General features: G+C 37.1%; 1 protein-coding gene and 1 long non-coding RNA gene across 6 annotated transcripts; one reads left to right on the top strand and one right to left on the bottom strand.

Moving 5' to 3' along the window:
- Window positions 1-104: 104 nt before the first annotated feature.
- DNAI3 (dynein axonemal intermediate chain 3) lies at window positions 105-26,855 on the top strand. Of its 5 annotated transcripts, none has more exons than XM_090146428.1 (25): window positions 105-188; window positions 323-468; window positions 1,298-1,386; window positions 3,643-3,768; window positions 4,320-4,358; window positions 7,810-7,991; window positions 8,546-8,650; window positions 9,486-9,638; window positions 11,307-11,506; window positions 11,787-11,903; window positions 12,537-12,625; window positions 13,220-13,329; window positions 13,422-13,511; window positions 14,059-14,196; window positions 14,813-14,941; window positions 15,450-15,523; window positions 17,103-17,250; window positions 18,082-18,175; window positions 18,670-18,800; window positions 19,561-19,624; window positions 20,023-20,141; window positions 20,822-21,026; window positions 21,483-21,574; window positions 22,857-22,977; window positions 25,004-26,855. In XM_090146428.1, exons 4-25 carry the CDS (start codon window positions 3,654-3,656, stop codon window positions 25,006-25,008), a joined length of 2,520 nt encoding a protein of 839 aa, XP_090002554.1. In that variant the 5' UTR covers window positions 105-188; window positions 323-468; window positions 1,298-1,386; window positions 3,643-3,653; the 3' UTR covers window positions 25,009-26,855. The 5 variants fall into 5 exon arrangements, with proteins under 5 accessions (XP_090002554.1, XP_090002550.1, XP_031455865.2 ...); XM_090146424.1 differs by having other exon boundaries at window positions 1,301-1,386; window positions 12,537-12,727; window positions 25,004-26,854; XM_031600005.2 differs by having other exon boundaries at window positions 12,537-12,727; window positions 25,004-26,854.
- On the bottom strand, window positions 21,657-24,224 carry LOC149916856 (uncharacterized). The gene is made up of 3 exons (XR_016469268.1): window positions 24,185-24,224; window positions 23,865-23,955; window positions 21,657-21,746 (listed from the first exon to the last, which is right to left on the bottom strand). It is a non-coding gene; the product is annotated as an uncharacterized LOC149916856 (long non-coding RNA).
- Window positions 26,856-27,454: the final 599 nt, after the last annotated feature.

Here is a 27,454-nt window from a genome sequence, read left to right as displayed (position 1 = left end):
CGGCAGCCCCTCGCGCACCGCACGCTGGGGCGCGGAGCTTTCCTGCCCGGCTGCAGACCAACCAATAGCGACTTGGCCCCGTGGGGGCGGGCTCAAAACGCAGCGCGCTTATTGCCTGTCGGAAACGTCAATCCCGCTTCCTCCTCCCCTCCCTCCCCCCGTTGCCATCACAACCGCACGCCGCGCAGGTAAGCGGGGCTCCATGCGGGCCGAGGGGCGGCCGCGCGTTGGAAGGCTGAGCTCCTTGTTCCTCGCCTTCGCTGCAAATAAAAACCTCTGCGCATTTCTACTAAATAACGAAATCTGCACCTGGCTCGCGTAGGCTCAGTTGCTTCAAGATCTGCGCGTGCGGAATAAGTTACACTCACGTGCGGAGCGGATGTGGCAGTTGCCAAAGCTTCAGCCCAGGCTCGCAGAATGAAGCTGCATTGAAGTACGTACAACCATTCGTTGCAGGACAAACCTGAGGTGTGTTGTTTGCCCTTCGTGTAGAGCAACGTAGATTAAATAAAGTGAACACTGTACGTGAACTTACTTAAGTAGCGAGTAGGTCATTACTGAGATGGTATTTTTAGTAAGTTCCTAAATGTTTACAGGCAGAAATGTGGGCTTTAGCTTGACAGTGACAGAAAAAAAAGAAAAAAAAAAAAAGCAGCAGAGTGTGTTTTTAATAATTTCCTCGTAGCCCTTCTGTTAAATTGACCCCATTTTTGTCACAGCAAACTAGTCTTAAATTAGTAATGCACATAAACTGAAATCTAAACCACTCAATTAAGCAAGTATTGAGCCACTCTGTGCCCTCTGTTCAGACAGCAACGGTTGTGCTGCTGGCAGCTGATGCTCCTTCCATCTGCAGCACCTGGCAACATCACGCCTCTGTTCTACAGCCATCAATATCCGGGCCCATTTACCGGGGAGGAGAACATTCTGATCTTCATTTTGCTCTTTATGATATTATAAAGTTCAGAATGTTACATCCAGATACAGCTAAATGAGGCTGCACGATGTCAAACATTCACAGCTTCACATGGGCTTCTGCAATTAAACGCCGTAACGCTGTGTCCCACTGGAACTGGAAAATTTGCTGAGAAATTAGGCTGAGCATATGTAATGAAAAAATGAACATAACGTGTTACTGCATACATAAAATAGCAGGCGGTTTATACATCAATTGATTTTCAGTTCTTTTTTGTTGATGGGTTTTTTTGTTTGTTTGTTTTTGGTTTTTTTTTGTACTTTTATTTTTTGCACTCATAATTTTTTTCAAATTATGTTACTATAAATGTTCGTTTTTCAGAAGTGGTGGCAAGAGGAAGGTAGATCACTGTGCAGCTCAGGTTTTAAAGTTCTCATCAGGTGCCAGCCTCCCGCAGGGAGCACCTAGAGGTTAGTACCATAATCCTGTTTAAACAACAAAAAGTAAACCCAAACCTTTGCATATATATAGCCTGTAAATGGATGTGGGCTCGATTATCTTTCAGATAGGTTTTTAGAAGTCCTGTCTTTGCTTTCTTTGGAGGCCTTAAGTATTTCCTGACAGCTGACAGTCAAGTGCCCACAGGAAGACAAGTGGGCAGATACAATATGTTAGGGATATTGTAAAAGGAAAAAATTACTTTGTGCTTTCTAACTGTTCTAGATATTCACCTTTCCAGTCGGTAAGGTTCTTTGCACCACGGGTAGAACCATAAATAATCCCCATTGATTGCTGTATTATTCATTTCCAACATTTAAAATGGGGACACTTCTTGTATTAACATTTGCCTACAGATGTACTCGCCCTCTCTGCCTTCATCAGCACTCCCCATCTGTGTAGTATAGTTGATTCTTCTAGTTAAAGAAGGGAGAACCACATTACTTGGAGACAAAATTTTAATCACTTTTATAGGTATAATATTCTTGAAGTCAGTCAAAGGAGAAAGGTTGTTTTTATTTGCAAGTTATCCTGCTAAAAATAGTCATGTGATTTATCTCAGCCTTTCAGTGTTTCCTCTCTTCATGTGACTTGGGGTTTCAGTTACTCAGCAGAACTCATATTTTCCAAATTGGCTTTTTCTCAGTGTATAATTATGAAATGGCTAAGTAAGACGTGACTGTAACACACACAACACAGTTCGTGCCATCCTTCAAATAACTTCTGAAATAACTGACCTCTCCTCCTAACTGCAGGCACCAGTGTCTGCTCCATTCAGCAGCAGCAATGCTGACCACGAATTTTATTTAAAACATACAAAGAGATGGATAGGGAATACCTTAAATAAAAAAAAAAATAAAATGACCAAAAAAAAAAAAAAAAAAAAAAAGAGAGAGAGAGAGAAAATTGGCTTTTTTTTTTTTTAACCTACTTGAAGTAAGATGTATGGTAAGTTAAGGTAGCCCTAAGTGTTTCAGAACTGTAAACCAGGCATTTCTCAGTGTAGAGGCCACCTTTGAAAGACTATAATTGGAAAAATGTTGAACATTAAAAGTAACAAATATATCAGCAGTGTTTGTAGTCCTGTACTTCACAAAATGGCTGTGAATGAGGACAGAAAGAAAAACCAAACTTCCTCCTTATAGTCGTGTCTTTACAGCATGTGATTTACTTGTGTTGATTTATGTTTGTTTTTTAAATCTTCCAAAACTGTCAACTCTTGCAAGGCAAAAGTTGCAGCATTCCAAGAAGTTAATCTGTTGGTACTTGTGTAGTAGCACCCGAATTCTGTAGGTGTTTTGTACACACTAAAAAAAAAAAACCAGTTCCTCTGCCAGTCAACTTACAGGCCTAAGAAAAGCAGTAAATGCAAGAGAGGGAGAGAGGCTTCATGTTTCTTTCCTATTGCTGAGTGTAACTGTAGCACAAACACTGGGAGTCCCACTGTCCTTATCCCAGCTGAATATCTCTAGTAATATCAATAGTAACATCAAACGAATTTCAGTACTTTTCGTTACAGTTTGGGACCCTTGTGGTTCAGTTTTACTGGATGCTATGCCTACCTCTTCCACATGGTGGTGCTGGGACTGTATTTACTGCTGGTGTGTCGTCCTGTCTGTGTAGTGGGCAGGCTGGGTTTTGTTTTTCTTTTTGCGATGGAAATGAGGCTTCATTTATTACTCTACTGTTCTTATCCTTATGCTGAATAGTGGGAAGGAGGGAAGTAAATGAAAGAGAAGTAGCTTTCTGCACAGGATAGTGTCCAGCTGTGCAATTGTTGCATGTAACTATGCGTGGTTTCTTTCCAAATCTGTCCTCCACAGAGCTGCCACTGATAAATTAAATGGAAATGCAAAAGCACAGAAATGCTTTGTGCACCCTTGTAATGATTTGCACTTTAAAGAGACTGGCACAAATACGAACAGCTATGAGATCTTCACCTACACTTTACACACCATAGCTCAGGTTCTCCAGCCTTCTTTAAGGTTAATGCATGTTCTAACTTAACCTTTCACTACTTTTGATAATCAGCTTGTGTATTTAGTGACCCTGGACGGGTGAATTTACAACTGTTACGTACCATATAATTTATGTTTTAAATGCTGGAGTGTTAGCTGTGGATGAAAATTAGACCAGAATAATAAAATAAATAAAGGGCCAAATTTTCACTTCTGCACAGTGTATTCCACTGTTTGTTTACTATGTATTGATATCTATTTTCTCTACAGAATCTGAAAACATGCCAAAAAACCTCAAATCTGGCAAGACCACCTTGAAAGGTCCAAAACCCTCAGCAAAGAAACAGAGAGGTGGAGAAGCCAAGCAAGCCTCAAAAGGAAAACAGAAACAGCCTGGTGCGTAAAGTATTGCAGATATGAAGAATGTAATAATCTGGTCTACCCACACACCTGTCAGCTCTTCTACTGTACAACATCAGTAAGCTTTATTCTTTTTTCACCTCTGCACATAATTTACATTATGTCCACATATTGTAATGTGTATGTCCACAAATTATGTAAACATATGTTTACATAATTGTCCCAAGGACGTGTGAGCAGGTAATTGTAAGGGAAGTTTTTTAATGCACAGAATCTTGCAGTGTACACAAATTCCTTATGGCTTCTCTCCAGTGCAGAGCACCTGCTCAAAATAAAAGCAAGCTTTAAATCTCCAAAGTCTCAAAAAAATGCTAATGGCTCCCTAAGATACAGACCTATTTTAAAGGGCTTCCCTCATTTCTTGTGTTGAGTTTGAGCTGTGTGGAATTTATTTTGTATTTCCTCTTTGCACTTTAATTTTAAATGTATATAAAAATTTTAAACATCGCCTTAACAAGGAAGGAAATGTATGTTCATAGTTACTTCATTAGGGAAAAAAATTCTCATAACATCTTGTTATATTTCAGAGAAAAAAGATGAAGTTGATCTTTCTATGGTTGGCATAGGTAAGTGCTATGATGACCGGGCTGTAAAGCAATTGTTTTGGAATATTTTAGCCATTTTGAAGCTTCCATACTAATAATGTCATGGAACAAAAAGGAAAAAAAAAAAAAGATATGAATAGGAAAACTAGAAACTAGGTACATCTGTTACAGTGGTGATTACAGATGGTACCACTCACAGCAGGCTGCGCAGCAGGAAAGCTGAAATAGATACAGCTTTGTTTTTGTCTTGGGCTGAGAGGAGCAGGGATCAGGAGAAACAAAGAGCATTACAACAGAATTACTGGATTAAAAAAAAAAAGTTTGCATTTCATAATAGCTACACAACCGGAAGAAAGCTTGACATTTTTTTCATTACTTTTTTATTTAATCAAATCCACTGAGGAGATGATTTTAGCAGACCATCTTTGTTTTTAACCATAGATCTCCACTGACTTTGACTAATGTCTTTTGCTTAACAGAACAAAATACCATCTGCCACTTACAAATCACAAAGTACTAAGTGCTTTCCTTGGGTTCTGAGCAAGAAAAATGCAGATTTGTTCAGTTTTAAGGGCAGCCATAGTTATCAGTTAAAATATAAACCAGATTAAAAAAAAAAATATGTAATTTCATATTTTATCTATAACAGGAAATAATCTTTTAATATCTTTTCACATCTCCAGTTAGACTGCTCTTATGACCAGATTTGTGTGGTTCTTTATTGGATATAACTTAAATTGCCATCTATGTAAGATTTATGGTTTACAGAATAAGCCCAAAGGGTTATTTTCTCAATTAGTTTGTAACAATACAGCTTTTATAGCTAAAAGTTAAGACATAATGGGCAAAACTAGGAATACAAAAAATCAGGTAATTTTTAAAGACATCATACATCACCTGCTTTCCTATATAATCCTGTAGAAGCATGCATGAAAGTCTGATTTGTGCTCTGATTGGCTTCAGGAAAATTGGTAATTAATGAAAATGGACAGCAAGAGATTTACCAGATAATGAAAGCGTTACTTTTAAAGTGCTGAACATTACGTTCCTTGAAATACTGAATTTTGTCATTAGGAAAGAATTTTAACTCCACCTGGTGGCAAGTCAGGTTAGATCCGCAGTATCTAACCTGCTGGAAGCAAGAAATACTGCCATATAGTCGCTGTCTGCAGGCTTTACACTGACTGTGTGGTCTCTCCTTCGTATAAGGCTTACTAATGTTCTTTACTTCTATTGGAATTTCTTGCCCTTTGTGAAGTGCTGATAGAGCTATAGATTTTCACGGATTACATGAATATAATTTAATACTGGAACACAATACAAAGTCTCTTTTTAGATGGTACATTTTTTTTTTTTTTTAACTAGAATGCAGCACTCTAAAAATGTTCGTACTCATAAGAATTTCAATAGCAGCCCTATGAATCTATAATATATATTTATATACAGATCCAAGAATCTATAACATAGGTCCTACCTACAACATAGAATGCTGTAAGATACAATTCTATAATATAGAATAATAGTACTTTAAACTAATAAATTTCAAATGTGATTATTACTTTCCTTTTAACTTGGACCTATGGCACTTGAGCACTGAAAAAAATACCACTTGGACTATCAGCCCTGTTCTGCCATTTCTCATAACCAACTTTTGCTGTTTCTTAGGATTAAATCTTTCCAATCACCCTGGAATAAGCAATTTTTTTCCCCTGTCCATTCTCACAGACAAATTGACAAGCAAAGGAAGAATCTAGGTCTTGGCCTCATGAGCTACAGAGAGTAGTCAGAGAGCTGACTTGGTCTGGTGTTACTCATGGTGATAACCTCCAGAGGTCTTTCCCAAGCAACTTGCTTATAATTCTATGATTTTTGGAAGCATTTTCACTGCCATCCTGGAAATCTCTAAGATATTGAGAGGGAAACTACAATATTGACTATGATTGTTACGAAAGTGAACTAGTGGACTGTACATGCCTATGGTGAGCACTACAGAATAGTGAATGCCACAGAAATCATACCTGGTATATGCAGGGTATACCAGACATGTCAGTTAGTTTATTGTCATGGATGCTTATAGAAGAACAGGCACAGAGCAGCACTGAAAGAGTTTGAAGGATAAATGTCAGATTGAACAAACATTATAAGATAGGCTAATGCAGAGATTTATGTTTCCCAGCTGACAGACATACAGGATTTATAATTTTATCAGTCCTTATTGGCATATATTAGAGACAGCTTCTCAGAGCATGCTGAGGCTGCTGATCAACACAGTCACTTTAGAATAGACACCAACTCCAATTTAAGGCACACAGAAGAAAAAAATAAACAAACAAAAAGAAAAAAACATCTAAGTACTGGGAATTGAAGTAACATAGTAAGTATTTCAAAGAAAGGAAATGGAATGAAACTCGAAGATTGAAAATACCAGGACTTATCACAGAAGTCAGCCCATATTAGTAGATAAGCCCATTTTAGGAGGAAATAAAAATCTCACATACACATCTTCAGTTCTTTACAATGTTCCGGTTTATCAAGAAATTGAACAATTCAAGATAAACATCTGCTTGCCTTCTCAGAAGTATAGGGGTCTTCATGAAGAAAAGAGTCTCATAGCATTGGAAGATTCAGTTAGCCAAGACGATGCTGATCTTAATCACTTCAATTTATTATGTAAGGAAGTTTGTGCAGGAGCAGGGTTGTGTTCATATGGCCAGCAAGAAGTGCAGCATATTATCATCAGTTTGTGAGTGTTTGCAAAGTGCAATCCCCAAGTTGCCTAACTGCACCCAGTCTTTCTAAAAATACTGAAGATAACAGTGTCAGAATTCAGATAAGAAATAGCTATCTTGTTCAGCATGGATACGACTAAACCTAACAGGGGTCATCTGCACAGCAGCCAACAGCTACTTATTCTCCAGCAAACCTGAAAATGAAGCCTTGCATTTGGTTTGAATCTTAGTGACCTTGTTTCAGTCTCAGCTATTAGTTCAAAAATATACCCAGTGACACTCTGAACTGATGAGAAAAGCATGTAAGTACAAAATCAGAAAAGTATCCTTATTTGAGATGGTATTGAAGCCATATTTAGATTAAATACTGGCTTAATGTGGCACTGCTTTATACAGAAGAGATTATATATTCAAGGGCTGTTTTAAATAAAAGCTGTACAGCTGTGTCCTTATTAGGGTTATTTAGTCCACTGATGACTTTCCACAAAAGTTCATAACCAGCTGTCGACCAAGAGAAAAATGATCTCTCATACTAGTAATGACATATACTCATTTTAAAAAAAAGTTAGGTAGAATCTTTTCCAACATAAGCCAAATGTAACATAATTTGTATTCCACACCACCCAAAGTAACAAAAACTAAGCTGAAAGATTCAAAGACAGTCTGCTAGGAAACAGCAAAGTTATTTATGTTTAAAGAACACTCTAAGTTATTTTAGCATTTGATTTTTCTTTCTTTCATAGGCCACCCAGAAATCTTTCCCTTAGTTTTCACTACAAGGACCCAAGAAATTTTTAATTGCCGAGTGGATGAGGATGTCACAGAAGAAAATTGTTTCAAGCTTATTAAAAAAGATGACATCATTCAAGATCTAAAAACAAGAGCTGCTATTTCAGATTTCCACCCTGTCAAAAACATTGTCCTGGTACGTAGCTTATTTTGTTCTCACTTCAATACTTTATATTCTCAGACTGTATATTCTTTTAATAGTAAGGTCTGTCCTTGTTTGACTCTGTAAATACACCAATGCTGAAATAGCCAAAGCTCATAGGTCACAGTCAATCTAGAAGTTTCTCACGGCTCGATGTGCACTTTTTAAAAACTATCTTTAAATTTGGAATATACTAAAAGTAACATAAAAGTTACCAGGTTTGATTCGGTGAACAGACAGAGCTGCACGTATTTCACTTTCCCCAGTTCATTGCCTAATCATTGAGAATCACTGAAACAGTTTTTCTGTTTAATTCTGCATGTGAAAATATTAGTTCTGTTCCACACATTTTGATTACAAAATAAAATCCGTCTGTGCTGTTCAATCAGCATGTGATCTTAGCAGAGAAATTAATAGATCAACCAAGATACTGATTTTACACAACATCGTTAGTCCGAGCTTTGCCAGCCATAGGCTTATGTCTTCTATGGATTCTTTTTATTTTTCCTCTCTCTCCAGTCTCCCGCTAATTATTTTAATTGAAACAGGAATACCCAGGGGAAGAACTTCTGATAGTTTTTGATGCAAATTTCCAGTATGGACAGAACTTTTATCTTGTTGCTTCTGAGGAAGCGAAAGAAAACTTTCTGAAGGTAGGGAAAAATACCACAGCGTTATTCTATCTATGAACATTTCAGAATCTTGTCTCAAAAATATTTCAGGATTGCTATCATGTTCATTAATATCTGATGTGCTTTGCAAGCCAGAAGGTTCCTCTGAGGGATAACCTGATAATGAAAAATAGATATATTGCTGTAAAAATACCTTTGGAATTGAGAAAAACAATTTGTGTTCTACTTCAGAGGGCTAGTATTGCTGCATTTTTATAAGTGTTAATTTTCTCTTCCAACATCCATGTTTTTGATTAAGACATACACTTAAGAAACTGTAATATATTGGATATCTTCAAATAAATATTGTACTTATTTTTCACAGTATGTATTTTTATATATTCTTCAAATCATACTTTTTTATATATTTAGCTTTAGACAACTGCATATATATACAATTCCCCTTGTGCACTGCATTGTTAGATCATACCATTCTTCAACAGGAGAGTCTCTCCCAGCAGAAGTAACGATTAATAGAAAGGCAAATTGCAGTTCCACACAAGAAAGCCTACTGTAGAAAATCACTATAAATTCTCTCTTTAGAACAGCGATTGGTTTCCAAGACAACTTGATTATAATGTAACACTCTTTAGTATTTAAACATGTAACATTTAGCATTTAAACATGTAACATCCATTGTAACAAATGGATGAATGGGTCATAACCCCACTGAATGAAGGGATATTTTATAGCCAGATTCATTGCCCTGAGACAAAAGAATGCAAAATAAAAACCGAAATCTGAAACGTAAGTATATGAACTAGGAATTCAATAACAAAACGTGAAAAAACACTATTTTCTCACTGCTTGATGTCAGCCTCCAGAAACTGCAGAAAAAATGGACAGTGAAGAAGAGAAAGAGGAAACTCCAGAAGTCTGTGCTTATAAGCCTCCTGTCTCCAAACCATGGGTTTCTCTTGGCAGTGAAAAGGAAGTTGAAGAAGAATCTGTTAAAGAGCGTGTTAAAAAGGTGAAAATTAACAGATCTACCTATGTCAAGTGTCATAAAAACAAATTTATGTTAAGTTCCTTAAAAAGCGGAAGTCAGAAAATTGAAATCTGATTTGATTGAATTCTTTAAAAACAAAAGAGAGGGGAAACTATCAAACATGAATGAAAATGAAGTGCTGCAGGAAAACTCAGTTCCCTTTAAGTCCTGCAAACAAAGCACACGAGGTTGCACGGGGCTTATTTACTTCTTAAACTGTATGCACAGAAGTCCTGATCCTCTTTGGTTGTTAGCATCTCTGCCACTTTTTGCTCAATTTACTAACTAGCCAGATTACAAATAATTGTAATTACATTCTAAGAACCTTGTTTAGTTTCCAGTATTCTGTATTCTATCTTGATGGCAAGAGCTGCTTAGAAGTATTCTCAGAGTGTGCTTTGTCACCAAGGCTTTCTACAAATGAGATCTGAAGCAGTGCTGATAGGTTCATGTGAAAATACTGCAGTTAAATAACTCAGTAGGAAATAGAATTTATTTTATTTTTTGCTATTTGAAGAATCTTATGTACCCAGTTGAAATGAATCTCTGTGCAACCAAAACCACCTCCGTGCCAGACCCCCCCTCCTGCTGTTTTCCATCTGCACTCAGCATTGCATTATTCTTGACATTTGACCATTGTCTTCCTGCCCCCCTCAGTTGTCTTTTAGCTTCCCCATCTCTGCCCTGACTCACCAGCCCTTCTTCCTGTCCTGCCATTATTTTGCACATTTCTGAAGGCTACTGAGGAATTAACACTGTAGCCTACCAGTCTGGGGGAAGGCAGAGGAGAATGTGTGGAGCCCTTAATTTTACTTTCTACTACACCATAACATAAAATGATTAATTTTTCCTAAGTAGAAAATTCCCAGATTTAACAGTGGCCTTTTGAACAAAATGGAAATGCTAGTCCACATTCCTCTCCAGTTCTCCATGAAGTGCTGGGAAAAGGTACCTTAAATATGAATCTGAGACAAAGAAATACCGCTCTGCTGTCTGAAATCAAGTGTGTAGCTTTCTTTGAGAGATGAGAAGTCATGTCCCTCCTCTTTTTCAAGTTGTCACTGAGGAGACTCCTCACTCAAAATGTTTATTTTTGTGGATCCTCCCTCATGCACTTTTCTCTTCCTATGCACTGCAAGTGAGGCTGAAATACTTCACCACAGAACTGCAGTTTTGAAACATGGGCTGAAAATTTAGGTTCTAGAAGTCCAACTCAGTGTTAGAGGTGTCTCCCTGCAAAATTAATCTGGAGTGTAAACCCACCTAAAGTTGTATGGCTTCTGTTTTTAGAACTGCCACACAACTCACTTCAGAAAAGTGAATTCTGGGGGGAGTTTTGACAAGAAGTTTCTCCTCAATCCTTTTAAGGTTCAGTTAGATATTGCCTGAATTAGAAAACGTAATTCTCTTATCCTGCTAGCAGTAATCAAAAACGTTCACTGAAAACAACTTCTTTCTTTCAGAAATACAAATATGTCATCTATTATGTATGTAGTTGACTTTCAAAGAGTGCTTATAAACATAACCAATTCAGCACAGAAACCATCAGTTAAACTAGTTCTACAATTACATGAGTGCTGCCAGTTTACAGAACAGACCCTACAAAAACTCTCCTCTTTGGATGACTTTGGAAATGTTTTTTTTTTCCAGATTAAGTACATGTTTTCTCAAGGACACAGGAAGTTTGGTGCACCAATCAGCTTTACTGACAGGAATGCTTCCCATGTAAAAGACAGTTATGTTGAATGTACTTCCTACCAAGACAAAACTTTCAGTATAAAAGTGCTTGAAAAACACGTGGGTGTGCAAATGGTTCCCAAAGTAAGAGAAGCTGGTACTCAGACACAATGGTAAGTGTGAGAAATACTTATCAGCTTATTTATTAAGCTATTAACTGTTTCTGATTTCACCTGAAGTTATACAAATTAACACCTCTGGACTTGCTCAGTTATAAATTAAGAGAACAGAATTGGATGCTGTTCGCTCTTCTTTTACTTTTTCAAAGACATCCCAGAAAAACTGAATATACTTTGCTTTTAATTTTACACATGACATGGGTTTCTATCTTTAAGATTTGTCTTTAAAATAAACGTGTATGTGCTCATATTCAAACTTATTCTGCTTGGTTAGGACCTATCCAAAAAATGCAACCACACAGTATTTTCCTAGACAGCTGTCAAATGAAGAGAAAGAAGAGATTCTGTCATCTGAGAAGCTGAAACAATTTCTCACATCAGTATGTTTAAGGTAAAGTTACTGCCATTATACATCTGAAAGGCTGTATGAAATACTGTAAAATGAAAGTGTGTGTAGACAGAACTAGTCTGTATGGACCATCAGTCTGTTTAAATACTGAATATTTTTTACCTATATAGTTTCTCTTGCTTATTATTATCAAATACTACCTTGATATTTGTTTCTATTAAGATGAACATTCAATCTATACAATATTAATTTGAATGGTGGCTTAGTATAACTTCAACCTGTTACAGTTGGTAGCAATAAATCTTTTCAAACAAACTACAAAGCCAGTCTTCAAACTGCCCACTCAAGCAAAAAGCTTCTGCAAAAATGCAGAAGAGCAAAGGCGCTGTCCTACAGCCCTCATGGGACATGTCCCACTTAATCATCACTTTTCCACAAGTATTAAACAATTTTACTGTACTTGATATATACAGAACTGGAGTTAAATTCTTCTTAAATTCTTTCCCATATTTTGAATGGGGAAGAATTTGTGATGCATCACTGAGGATTTCATTCTTTTTTTCAATAACGCAATCCAAATTTTTTGTAAAACCAAAGCTGTGTATTTTGTGACTCTACTGCTAAGTTGTCATATCTGGATTCTTGAAAAATGTTAACTGTTCTTTCACAAAACAGAATGGAAATTGCATTGCAGCAAAACGAAATTATGAATGCTTTTTCTGATGACTGGAAAGCCCTAGAAGATGACATGAGCAGTCCTGATGGCAAGTCAGACATTTGTCTTAAAACATACCAAACATTTACAGATCTACACTATCTCAAGGACAAAAGCATTAGCTGCATTTGTTGGCATCCAACCATCTATGGTAATGATTGAGTCTTGAATGATATGTATTATACGACAGATATAAAATACGCTCTTTCATAAAGAAAAAGGATTTAAAGAGTAATACTTATTTTAAAAAACCAACTTATTCAGTATGCCTGTCTACACTGCACAGTATACTTAGAGCCAGCATTGCTGCCTGTATAGGAAATTAATTCAACTACAAAATATTTGATTTCATGATGGATGGTCAAGACTGCATGCCTGTCATAATTTCAGGTTCAGTATTGCACCATTAAAGAGCAGAAGGAAAAAAGTAGAGGTTTATCCTGATCCTTAGCTTCTATAATACATTGACAGAATCTTAATAGACATAATCTCCCCAAAGCTGATCAGCAATAACAAAAATATAAATACATGTGAAGTGTTTTTTTACATTGGTTTCTCAGGGATAAAGAAGTCACTTACCATAAGTAACGGTATGTTGGAATTTCATTTGTCTCCAAGAAAGTTTGCTTTCTCTCTCAAACAGGGATTATAGCAGAGTCAGCAACAAAACAGCCCTCCAAAGAAGAGAGAACTAAGCTACAACACGACTCAGTAATTATTTTCTGGAGCTTTTTTGACCCTATCCACCCTCAGGTATATAATGAAGACTATTGCATACTCCAAATGTTCATATAAAAAGAGAAAATGTGACTGCATTTCTTAACTATTTTTTCCCTTCTTCTCAGTTAATACTAGAGTGTCTTGATGACATTTACTGCTTTCAGTTCAGCCCAAGTGATCCAAATGTTATTGCTGGTGGCTGCTTCAGTGGACAGGTATTAATCTTGTTTAAGAGTAAGATTAGATATTTCTGTCTTTTCTTACAGTATAAAAAGATGGAAAAAATGTACTCAACATTTAGAGTAACCGTCACAAAAAATATCAGTCTCAAGAATTCAGAACTCAAACAACAGAATTAATAATTTTTACGAATGGGGAAGTTTTCTCTCCAGTTTTACAGCTGACAGAGCGTTTATAGTTCCCTATATTTTTCTTCAGAAATGAATTATAGAAATTCTGCTATGTTCTGATTATTCCTAAATTGAGCCATTACTTCAAGATGGTTGTTTGCAGTACATCAAAATACGCTAAAAATCAAAATATGTCAAACTGTGCAGGCTGTTTTTCTTTTTGTTGCTGACATAAGTATAGCCATTCAACTTATGGCATCATATTAAAGAGGTAATTTTTTCAAAGTCTTCATAAGTTCTAGTACAGACAGTAAATTTCTTATTTTTCCCCAGAAAAACATGAATTGTTTTTTAAAAAAATAAGTATTAATATAAAAGAATGAAATAATAATTTTCTCCTTTCTCCTTGTAGGTTGTACTGTGGGATATTTCTCAATACGAAGAAAAACTGCAAAACGCTAAAAGCGTTGCTGTTGGAATGAAAAAGACAGTTGTTAATATGAATAACGTTTCTGTTCTAAGCCTTCTGGAGAATGATGACATGTCTGAGGTAAAGAGAGGGAAACTTAGAATACAAGTTAGAGGGGAAAATGACTGAAGGTACCCTGGCTCTTTGCAGTGAGAAACTAGGTAGGATAAGAAACCTGTTGAGTTTGTGAAATAAATCTGTTGTCACAACAACATTTCTACTTGATTAGTGGAGCTTAATAGCTCTACTGCATTCTGTGCAGACCTCAGCTTCAATACGAACAGGCAGCAACATTTACTCAACTCTTGCCTGTCAAATATGCATAGCTTTTGTTCTTAAAAGCTAAAAATGGTTCTGGAAATACATGGGTATAAAAATGATAGCTTGGCAGACAAAAAGCAGACTTCAGGGAAAGTCAGCTATAGAAGGGAGAGACATAAAAGCAGAGAAGGAACTAACAACTTAATTGGATGTGTGTCCCTGGAGGCACGTTGGAATTCTTTTCAGAGCTTCATATCCAAAGACCTGATTCAAGGCTTTCTGTTTTCAGAAGGTTCTGTATTAGACCTTAGTGAAATTTTATAGGCTGTTCTGAAATATACGAAGAAGCATTATCAGTATATAATCTTTTTTCTAGGACAAGTTTACTATTTAATTTTGAAAAAACACAAAGATATTTCTTTTTAAACATTTCTAGCTATTATTTATGGAGGATGATGAGAGTGATAAAGGGCAAATTTTAGTGAGACATTGCACATCCTCCTCCATACACCATAGCCATGAAAAAAGGATAACAGATATACATTGGCTGCCAGATTATTTTGAGGTGAGTTTTATTTTTTTCCCTCTTTTTGCTGTTTTCAGAGATCATTATATAAACAAGAAAAAATGTTAAAAAGTTGAATGATTTGTATAACAGAGCTCACTATTTCTGACTACATTTTAAAATGTTAATTAAACAGGTGCCACTTCTGTTCATTGTGCTTTACAGCTATTCTATATCCTCACCCTGATATGATTCTGTCATTACTGGGAAAAAAAATCCATAGTTTTACTCAAAATCTAGTACAGAATTATAATAAGATTTCTGTATTTAAATTATGTTGAATTTCAGGTGTTCACAAGGGAGAGCTGATATCAATTCACCTGAAGTACAGGTGTAAAACTCCTTAACTGTTATTATAACTGCAAGTTCCTAAGTTCTGATTTTCAAACCTTACCCAAGCTAAAGTGACTTAAATTCTAGAAGACCATTTTACATCTTGAAGCATTTACTTAAGCCATGATTTTCATCCTCTCATTTTCCTCTCCCCTTTAAATGTTATTATTTTTAGGTCAACCGGATGGGTGAGACTTTTGAAAACAGAGCTGGAATTTGTGTGCAGCTTGTGACCTGCTCCCCTGATAGGTATATGCAATACGTAATTTACGAGACACCTTCCAACTTCCTTTGGAAAGCTTCCTGAAGCACACCCCATGATACTGGTACACGTCTGGATTGCCGTCAGCCTGGCCTACAGAGCTGAAGTTCTGCACACAGAAATCAGGCACATCAAGTTCTTGACCATTGAGGCCTTTTGCAGTGATGATATTAAGGGCTCATTAACTGAACAGCCTCACACATACACTTGTACATTTTGTCTATATCTTAAGTAGAACTGGTCACACAAATACAATTGTGGTGGTGTGGCTCTCCAGGCCACTGTATCTCCTATGTATGAGTCCTCTAGGATTATGAGAATCTCAGGCAAAATGCTGTTAAAGATCTTTAGGCCACAGAAATATTGTGAAATATATTTAAGCTCAGAGACTTAGCTGGAGAAGTAATCAAGTATGAATTCCTTGGGGATTAAATCATGAAGGTTATGAAGAAATGGGTGAGATGGGCAAGGGAACAATGCAAAAAGTGGAAATTCATGTTTAGCTTTTATGATGGAGAAAGGTTTATGCCTAGTATTTGCTAGTTACTACAAAAGGAGATCAGTACTATGAGAGCAAGATTTGTTTATGATAGAGTAATTTTTCCTACTCAAAATCAGAGCATACTTCAAAAAAAGAAGTTAAAAGACTGATTGATTGCAAATACAACTGTCCGTAACTGTAATACTAGTAATGCACATGGAAGAAATCATTTTAAACTACTCTCACAATGGGGGCTCCACTTTAATAGCATGCACTCAAAAAGCAGGGTAGTCACTGTAACATGGTTCTTGAAGAGCATGGGTACCACTGTAACTCCTGTCAGCAAAGCAAGATGTCCATGATGAGCCAGCTTATTACTGTCCATGCCAGTTCTGGGAAAGTATACCCAGAGTAGCACAGTAAGAACAATTACAGGGCTGAAAAGCCTGATGATGTGACAAATTCAAGAAAACAGTACTGGTTGTCTTCAGTGCCAGCAAATAGGCACACAGTGGCAGGGAATGAGTTTTTATATGAATTACTACATTATCTGCTACAGGGTGCTGTCCAATTTTCTTAGCCTCCAGTAGAGACCATAGTCAGAGGCAGAATATTGACTTAGATTAGCTAAGAGAACATTTCCTGTATTTCCAGGCTGTATTAAGATGTGTCTGCTACTACAGTAGGTTATACTCACCAGAGTCGCACAGCGATCTCAGGATCTGATCCAGAAGTAGATTTCTGCTCTCAAACCACTCCTTAACTATGGAGTGCCTAGGTATTCATACTGATCACAGATAACAAAATTTCACCCAGACAGTTCCAGTAACTTTTCATAAGCAAACTGTGGATGTTATTTGGCTGCCCTGGTAGAGTTGTAACTGATTAAATGATGAATAAACAAATGTAAGCCACCATTTACAAAAGAAGTGATTAAGTAATTAGCATTTGCCTGTATTTGAGAGTTCTATTGCTACATAAAGTTTGAAGATGAAGGAGTAAAAAAAACATTTGTAAAATACAAGAAAAATTGCACCTGACTTTACAAGTAAAACAGAGAATAGTAACATACAATTATTTTGCAGCTTAATACTATTTTGGGATATTCGAGACACCAAACTTCCCACCAAGCATTCATCTGAGAAAGTAAAAGAGGAAAACAGCTTCAATATGCTCCCTGAAGTTTCAGATACTTCTAATGATCCAGATCTCATCTGGAAACCTCTCATGAAGGTATCACAAACAAATATGGAAAAGAAAAGCCAAACTGTACATATGGCCTGAGCCACATTGGAACTTGTACTTCTGCTTCCCAGCCCTTTAAAATTTTCCCTAGAACTGCAACTTTCCCATGGATTTACTCCTAATTATGAAACACTTCAAAGTTACTCTAAACGTTCTATTAAATGTACTTTGAGAAGCTAGCTCATAAGCAGCAGAGAGACTGCTTCTTAAAAACTGCAGCATTACAAAAGCAGGTGCAGTAGTAGCATACATTGCTGCTGCCTTTTCACTCTGCCTATCTCAGTGTCCCAAACTGTGAAACAGTCACAATCAACAGGATTATTGGCAACCCAACAGTCACTCTGATTGAAATAGTCATAGGATGCATTTGGTTGTTTTTATTTGTGTATGGTTTTGTGGTTTCTTGTGTTTGGGGGAGGAGGGGGGAATTTTTTTTTCTTTTAAATTGCAGCAGGGGATGGGGAAGGAACTGAAGATAAGGGAAAATTTTTTAAAAAAAGACCTGCTGGCCTGTTCTGCCCAGAATAGCTGCAGCTGGTACAGACATTGAAAAAGCATGACCACTGGAGCTGTTTGTTGTTGTTAGAAACACAGCAAAAGTCATGCAGGAAAAAGTTAACGTGAGGAACTGTGAATTTACATCTCTGTATTTACAAATGAGGAAGCAAATGCTTTTTTGGAGTATTACAAACATGCTGTAGACTGAAAACACCTCTTCCATTACAGCAGAAAGTAGAGAAGCCTTGCAGGTACAAAAGATCAAAGATCTGAAAAAATAAGTTAGATGATCAGATGCTTTTTTTTTTTTTTCCTGAACAGTTAAGCCTGTGCGACAGCGGAGAAGAAAACAACGTGAAATGCAGTCCCACCAAAATTAGTCTACAGGAACAGCATTATCATTACAAAATCACAGGTAATATTTTTATTACGCTCTATTAGGAAAGATGTTTTTAATAAGTTTGTATTTCAGTATATACATACTGTAAGATAAGCAACAAAATGTCCACAGCTGAACACAACTGGAGAGAAACGTTTCTTAAATATACTGATTCTAAAAGTGCAATACACAAATACCAACTATGACTATACAAAGAGAGCTGTTCTATATCCATAGTTACTTTGTGATAGGGACATACTACCAATCCCTCTCCAAAGCTGGCGTGCTGACACACCACCTGAGACCAACCATCTGCCAGAGAGGTTACTCACACCAGCCAGCACCTTCCCAACAACTGGGCTGCTTCTGTTCTGACTGAGGGAACTGGCATTCCTATCAGCCACAGCCCCAGCAACAGGGCAAGATTGCCAATAAAGCCATAGTCCTGCAGGCTCTTTTCACCTTCAGACAAAGGAGTTGTTTGATTTGGTAACTTTTGGTGTATAATATAAAGATGTATTGTTTCCCAGATAAGGAGCAATCTCTACACAAATCACAAGTGCACATCAAAGAAAGCCCGTATGCACAGATGAGCATTTCTTCAAAGAAAACTATGAATGTGCTGGAGAATATCTCCAATAACTTCTTTGTTGGAACTGAAGTAAGTTAAAATAATAGGTTACTATGGAAGTGATAATCAAAAGATCTCTGAAAGACCAAACAATTAAATCATAGATTTTCCACAAGTGATTGCACTTGCATGTTTTCTTTGGGCGTTAACTAAGAGGATCATTCTGGACAGCCTGAATTTTTCTCCAATTTTAATGCATTTAGCGGTGTGCTTAAAATAAAAATAGAAGCCCATATTAATAAACTTTGAACCCTTACTTCAAGAATAGTTAGAAGACTACTTCCAAAATACCTTGAACTTATCTACCTGCCATCAGAAACCAAACAATACTGCCTTATTGAGAGTCATTTTTTTAAAGTGTGTCCACAAACATCAGGTGAAAATTACAATTTCCTTCAAAACTTTTTTATACTAAGAAATCCCACCTACTCATAGCCCTCTACGTATCCTACACACCAAAAACACTTTTCCCACTTTTGAATATAAATAAAAATGAATATTTGTCTTCTAGCTGCTTTTCTTGATTCTGCTACCTTTTCCCCAAATACTTGGGTACCCAGTTCTATAAGAAAGGCTGCCTATGTACATCAGGATAAGAGAAGCTGTTTTGGCAATTAAAAAAAAGGTAGTTATTCAAAATTCATGCTTTTTTGGTTGCAAATTTCTGTTTTAGTTTAACCAGAATAAATTTAATAGTGGTTATAATGAAGTTTTAAAATAAAATAAGCCATTTTGCTGTACACTATCAAACCCTTATGTTAACATTTACATGGTTTTTCTGGCATCACAGGATGGAGAAATCATTTATTCTGACTGGGAAATGAAGACCAGTAGTAACGAGGAAAAAATAGCTAGTAAGTTTAAGTTTCTGAATACCTGTTTAAACCATAATATCCTGCTAATTTTAAAATATTTGCAACTATACTCCGTGTTTTTAAGATCCTTACTACTCTATTCTTATAAGTCTATCTCACTGATGACACCTGGATTCAGCAGTACATGCTCAAGGTAGCATGCAGTTTAGCTGCTATGGCAAAACAGCAAACTCTCCAGTGTAATGCATTCATCACTGTGTACATGTTGGAATGGAAGTCATGCTTCATGGTAACAAGATTTGCAGTAATTCCAACACCTTGCAAGCAAGAGAAGCTGGTATCTTTGAATACTACCCCGTATTTCCCTTTATTCATTTCCCATTGTGAAATACCCACTGAAAGCACTAGTTACAGGCTGTATTTTTTTATTCCTTCAGGTAACAAGTACACCATCCATAAAGAAGCTGTGAACACTGTACAGAGATCTCCATTTTTTAAAGACATCATTCTCAGTGTTGGAGGCTGGAATTTTGCCATTTGGAAAGAAGGTGTTACAGTAAGTTACTTTAAAACATCAGTAAAATAATTAATAAAGATAAATGAGATAACTAGAATAACAGCTTCACAGACTATTTTCAAAACTGTTTGTTAATCTCAAGGCTTGAAAGCTTAGAAATAAAGTATGAAAAAGCTTTTCCTTTTAACTTCACATCAGAAAAGCTGTTCTAGAAATGGCTTTGTAAACTTGCAACTTGCAGAAAGAATGTCCAACATTCCTTAGTACCATCTTTGTAAAAGCCAGCTTCTCCTCAAATTATTTCTGCTGCAGGGCAAACTGAGAAACAAAAGCAACACGTGTGCTAAGCAGATCTGAAGAATTCTTACTTAGGATGCAATTCTTTCAATAACTGAGACATAAAAACAGAGGTTTTTTTGTTTTGTTTTTGTTACAGTTTCTGTTTTATAGGGACCCAGGTTAGCTGCACATTTCAAAGCCATAGATTTTAACAGCAGAAAGATAACCTTCATAGACTGGAAGGGAGATATCAGGGTTGTTTTTAACCCCCCCACACTTCTACATGCAGAAGGTGGTACCGAGTCTGCCACCTGTATTATTTTATAGTAGAATAATTTTAATAGTGAATGTTCACAAATTGAAAGTTTGAAGTAGTGAATGGGTATTACTGTTTGATCATTGCATCTTCTCTTGGTTTTCAAATATCTAACTATTTTAAGAATGGACCGATCCTCCAGTCAAACTGCACAGCGCAGAGATACACTGCAGGACATTGGTCCTTAACAAGGCCAGGAGTTTTCTACATTGCCACAGATGATGGAAATATAGATATTTGGGACTTACTGAAGGAAACTCACAAGCCATCTCATAGCCAGAACATCTCTAAATCAGCGATTACTTGCATCAGCCCTCGGGTTGCCTCACGTAAGTTGATGGTGATGATACTTAGCTGTGCTCTACTTTATATTTGTAAAATGGCCCATTTCTGCAAAGCTCACTGATCTTGCTGCATATTATCTTATATAAAAAAATAGGTACTTCCACTAGTTTAGCATTATACTGTATAGGGAAGCTCATGCATCATATTCTTAGTATATTAAATTTAGTAGTAAGGCATAAAGTAACTGAAAATTCCTTTTTAAATTAGAAAAGAACTTGAAAAAGTATAAATCTTCAGAATTTAACTTAAGAAAGTAGGAGATCAATAAAGCTTTTTGCTGCAGTCAAGAATAAACCAAAGACCCCAACAAAGCCCTCTGTAGCTCTCTGTTACCCATATTAAGAGATAGATCCCATATCAGAAGAGACATTTCACATTTAAGCAGAATGTATTGCTGATGGAATTTAGATTTTTATACATTTTTGTTAAATACCTTTCAGCAAAGCAGCAATTTCTAGCTGTTTCTGATGATTCTGGAGTACTGCATGTTTTAGAAATCCGTCGGACATTAAGTCACCCATCCAGCAATGAGGTTGGTAACAGTTTTCATTTATCTCTATGACACGATATCCTGAAAACTCCAAAATAAAAGTAGGAAAAAATTTCTCTTCCAGTGGGCCCTGATGAATTTGAGACTGATAGGCCATATTGTCCAAAGGTCGCTCACAGGAAAGCTGGCTCTGCCCAGTTCCAATAAGAGGTACCTAAAGGAAATCTAAGTGACAGCTGGCAGAATTTCACAGTTCTAACCTACCTACTTAATGTAGCAAAGTGTTCGACATTTTTTGCCACGTGCATTAAATGACACCTGATTTCATACATGAAAATAATGTTTTGCAGTGCACAGCAACATAAAAATGCTCAGTTTCTTTTTCTTTATACCTTCTTGACCATATTAGCTTTTTTCACCCCCCCCATAAGTTTGGCACTTCTATTTACAAATTTGAGTATCTGATTCCAGGTTAATTAAATTAATTTTGCCAACTATTACTAACATCACTCATTCATTCTCTTTTGAAGCTGGAACAATCAGAACCAAAGGGCCCTAAAAACAATGTAAGGAGTATTCGTTTGTCCTTATTTCCACATAATTATCAGTTGTTTTTCCCTTCTTACCTCCCAGCCAAAGAGTATGCTAAGATCTTCATCTCATTGAGACTAGTCTTCTGCCCGGTTTGTTATTTTTATATCCCCAAACTTCCTCATCTTATCCTTATTCTAAATCTGCCACATATGCATTTTACATACAACCCAAAGGTAGCAGTGCAACACAGGTGAGCAGTAAAACCTCTCAAAAGTAAGGTAAAAGCAAACTAAGTGCTGCAGCATGAGGAAAAGCATTGCTTCTGTCCAAATTGCATGCATTTTGGACTTACACAATTTAGGGCACAGAATTACTAGTCCAGAAACAATCACTAACACTTAAATTAGTCATTCTAGCTGAAGTATTCACTTTAGAATACCGAGTTGTTGAAAAGGCTAATGGAAACTGATACTGATAAACACTGCATATTGTAATACTGAAACATGCGATGGGTGAGGGTGGGCTTATTGTTCTCAGACTAACTATAGTATACTTCAGGTGCCTGAAGGATGAGCAGTTCAGAGTCAGTATCATAAAAATGATTTAACCTTACTTGTATTTGTACTCAAAATTAATTGGTTTCAATCCGTATGTTTTTTGATAGAAATTATTTGGATGAATGTATAGGGATCTCTAATCCTAAAAGAGAGGAAAAGTTGATATCATTCAGATCCATAGCAATAATTCTGAGTCTCTAGGTATGTAACAAGACTTATTACTCTGTTAACAGCAGGCCAACATACTCAATTACTTTGAGAAAAGGGTCCAATGCCTGAAAAATCTCAAAAAAGACCAAGAGTTTGAAATCAGAGAGAATGGAAATGGAGCTGGAGACACAGATGGAACAAACAGTAAGTTACATTTGGAGTTAAGCAAACTTCCTTTATTTCCTTAGATCTTTAAAATGCACTCGTTTTCATTCTGCTGAATTTCACATAGAATTTTCAAGAACAGCTGGTAAGTCTGACAGCGTGATTTCCCTCTCCTCAAGTGTAAAGAGGAAAAAGTATGAAACACCATGAGCACATACTCAAAGTATGACTGGCACAATGTCACAGCAAAAGCATCATAGAATGGCCTGGGTTGAAAAGGATATTAAAGATCATCTAACTTTAACCCCCCTGCCATGGGCAGGGTCACCAACCACCGGACCAGGCTACCCAGAGCCACATCCAGCCTGGCCTTGAAGGCCTCTAGGGATGGGGCATCCACAGCTTCCTTAGGCAACCCGTTCCTGTGTGTTACCACCCTCTGAGTGAAGAGCTTCCTCCTAATATCTAATCTAAACCTCCCCTGTCTCAGTTTAAAGCCATTCCCCCTTGTCCTATCACTATCCACCCTTTTAAACAGCCATTCTCCTTCCTGTTTGAGATAGGCTTTGAGGAGTCATAAAGAGAGGAAATAATCCCAATTACTTCCAATAAACAGATCCCCCTTTCAAAGAGCTGAACCATTGTATACTAACTACATCACTAGGTAAACATACAGTCTGAACTCAATACTGTTTAGAGATAATACATTTCATCAATTCTGGATGGGTAATCACAATTTAACACCCTCTGTCCTTTTCTTTTACCATCCTCAAATATATTCACTAGAGATTTCTCTAAAGTCTAAACAGAGAATGTAATATTTATTTCCAATACTTACCATAAAAATGTATAGAATCAAGAATATATTACATGTTATTATCTGCTACGTGTGTGATGTAAAAGTCTTTTAGGACATTTCCCATTACCTTAGATGGCAACTTTTCTGTACGACCAGTGGTAAGGAGAGTCCTTTCCCCTTGCAGGCTCTTCAGTTATCCATTATAAGTGAAATGAACCCTTCAATAAAGTTTATAATTGTCTTCACAGACACAGAAACACTTTGTCAAAGTAATTACATATAACTAATAGCATAACCATAAGACCAAGTATTCTTTCTTGTAAATATGGGCTGAACTGATTGTGCTGTGTGTAATCAGTGAATATAAAGATGTTATAATTATGAAATAAACAAGAGAGTTTGGAAAGCAAATTATAATAACAAAAAGAGAATAGATAGAATGCTTACCTGCATCCTGGGCTCACTGCAAAACTCCAGAGGAGGGAATCTCCAAAGAGATCCTTTCCCAGTGGTAGTCAGCTCTTAAATGGATCGAGGAGAGGTGGAGTCAGGCTCCACCATTCCTGCAGCACAGGTGAATTGCCTTCACCTGTGCTATCAGGGCTGACTCATTGCTCACCTCAGGTGATCAATCAGAGATTCAGGCTGTGATTCAGTAGTTCCCATACAGCTGGAAGGTATTCTGAATGAATCTACAAGTCCAGAAATGATTTTGTCCCTTTTGTGGGACAGATAGCCAGTTGTGCAAAATGAGACAGCAAGGGGTCATTAACACAATTTCTCAGGGAAACTGCAAGTTTCTACAGACTTGTGACATCTTACTGAAGCTTTATTGTGTACTAAACAAGAGTTAAGACACAGAGGAACAAAGCAAGTGAGTAAAATTTTCCTGACTTCGCTCTGTTGGTTAAAATTCCTATACTACAAGTACACACCCTTTCACAAGCAGAGATGTTTTGTCAGAAGATTCTCAGCTGACCTTCATCTCTTCTAACCTCTGCTCAACTGGGTGAAGAGCAGCTTCCAACTTCAAATTAGCAGTTGCTTACTTGAGGTTCCACAACACTCATCTTCCCTGTACCTCAGTACTGTGTGTATATATATACACATATATATGTAATCCCCTTTCTTAGGCAGTGTCACTGTACCGCCTTATTCCTCTATTACAAATAAGTTTTCTGTTTCTGAATGTACAAACTTTACAACTATAATGATACTTACACAGTTCTGATAATTAATTCACTATTCTAATTTTTATCTTTGCAGATTAGTATCTTCCAGTTTCTCCTGACAGCTTTACCAATAACCTGGAAATGAGATAAAATGGGCCCTCGCTGTCAGGCCTCTTGTTGCAGATTTGTCTGCCTAAGCTCAAGGCCAGCGCTGATATGCAACCACATAATCTCATACTGAGATTATACGTGCAACAAGAAATAATAAAAGCCTATATGTGGGTGGAACTGGATGCGTTTCACCTTCAATCAGCAGAAAGAGAAGAACTTGGTGTAAAATTCTGGTACAAAGCTTAAGATGTCAAATACGTGCTTACCTTTTTCTAAATAGTAAAATACTTCCAAAAAAAATCAGCAAAGAACATATTTCAAGCTCCTTTAGAAATCCTAATATCAGTGGAATTTATCACAGGATGTGTCAAAGCAGAGAAAACAAAGGAGGGAGAGTAAAGCATAGTGTCCTTCCACAAGTTTAAATGCACACCACCTCTTCTGGGATATTACATAGAGTGCAAATACCTTTAGACTGAGGTGCACTAGGGGATCATGCTATCAAGATTAAGAAGGCCTAAGGCAAATAAAGAGCTCTACAGTATGACAAAGTTCAGCAGTATTAAAGAGATAGGATTACTATGATGAAATAGCTCAGAAATTAGACTGTAAAAGAAAATACCTAAGCTCTTCACATATTTATAGAATCCTAGATTCATACAGAAAAGCAATATTGGTAATGTGAATACCTCCAAATCCCAGATTCCATCATATATGGAGAGAAAACCAGAGAACATAGCATGCTCACAAACTCATAAATACTGGCAAAACAGCAGGTGATTTCAGCACCATTTGAAAATCACCTCCTTAAAAGTAGGTTCCCTTCAGCACTGAAAGCATTTCAGAAAGTGGTGCGGTAACGACAAAAGTACTGGTGCAATAGGAAGTAAAATAGCAAAAGGATCAGTGCAATAGGCTATTACTAAGGAAGAAAAGATTGCTCGCCCATCTCTGAGGATCTAGGAACACAGAAGGAAACAGCAGAGAAGAGGGATCTCCAGAAAGAGATTCTACAACAGTGCAAGTCAGACCTTAAATGAGGTCAAGAAAAGTGCAGGAAGGCTCCACCACTTCTGGTCACACAGATGAATTGCCTTCACCTGTGCTCCCAAGGCCGACCGGTCCTTTCCCCAGATGCTCAGCGGTTCAGGCCACGACTCAACCATTCCCACACAGGTACATATAACACTAACAAAAGTAGCACAAATCAAACTCTCCTCAGTGACAATACAATACATGGCAGGAGCAGAGAAGAAAATGACAAGAGCCAAATGAAGCAAGACCATGATTTCAAAAATTTTCACACAAGATGCCAATCAGTATATACCAAGCAAATTTGGTCACATCTTCAAAAAAAGAAGGCACTGAGTTTTATTGAGGAAATATATCACTTACAGACACTGCATCAGGTCAGCAAAATTAAAGCACTCCTGTGAGAAAAAAACAAAAGGCTGAAAACCCACGCTAGAGACAGCCTTTAATAAAGCACATTCAATTGTACCATACCTCTACAGAGATGTCCAACCCGTGGCCCACAGGCTTCATGCAGCCTGAGATAGCTGACAATGCACCCCATCCCTTGCTCTGCACCATCACAGAGGCAGCTCTGCCTCACTGAACAGCCCGGCCCTTCAGCAACAATCAAGTACCAGCGTGCCATTTACAGCGTCTGGGCTGAACTCAGGGAATAAGGCATGAGGAAGTACTGATTCCAGTTACAGCAAATAATTTTATGGATTGTGATATACTGGCTGAATACAGTCCTGTGAACAGCAGGAAATATGCAGCCATGCTTTCCTTTACAAACATTAGAAAATAAAAGTTTTTGATACTGTATGCACATTAATTATATCATGTATTTTCTGAGCACTTCTCCATAAATAATGCCTCGTATCTTATTATGATAGCTCACAACACCAGGGGTGTACATTGGTGGTATGGCAGTGGAGGCTGAACCTTCTCTCCAGTATTTAATGAAATGTTGTTGCAACAGATGGCATCAGAGGGGCAGTCTGACAAAATAGCATGTGGCATAGAAGTGTGTATGAAGCAAAAGTGTGGAACTGAATATCTCCAGACAGAAAAAAATTGCACCCATTTACATTTATTGACACTTAAATATATGGCTGTAGAGACAGTGGATGCGAGCACAGTGAGGCTATGGATGGTGCATTTAAGCAGAAACAACAGCAGTAGTAGGTCACCTCCACCGATATAGATGTCTCTGAGCACTCTCAGCTGTGCCCAGGAACAGCCTGATCAGTTGCTGTTATTTTTCTTCATTAAAGAGGATTATGTTTTAAAAATGCCTTTCAAATCCAGCTAATTGATGTCACTATTTAGCTGAGAAAAAAATCCGTGTTGTAAGGTAGCTCTTCTTACTAACATTTTCCAATCCTTCTCACTTCACTCACTCTGCATTAGCTCCATAATG

This window comes from Phasianus colchicus, chromosome 9 (assembly GCF_987193195.1).
Source record: "Phasianus colchicus chromosome 9, bPhaCol1.hap1.1, whole genome shotgun sequence".
NCBI classification, from domain to species: domain Eukaryota; kingdom Metazoa; phylum Chordata; class Aves; order Galliformes; family Phasianidae; genus Phasianus; species Phasianus colchicus.
This window is presented reverse-complemented; position numbering and strand designations above follow the sequence as displayed.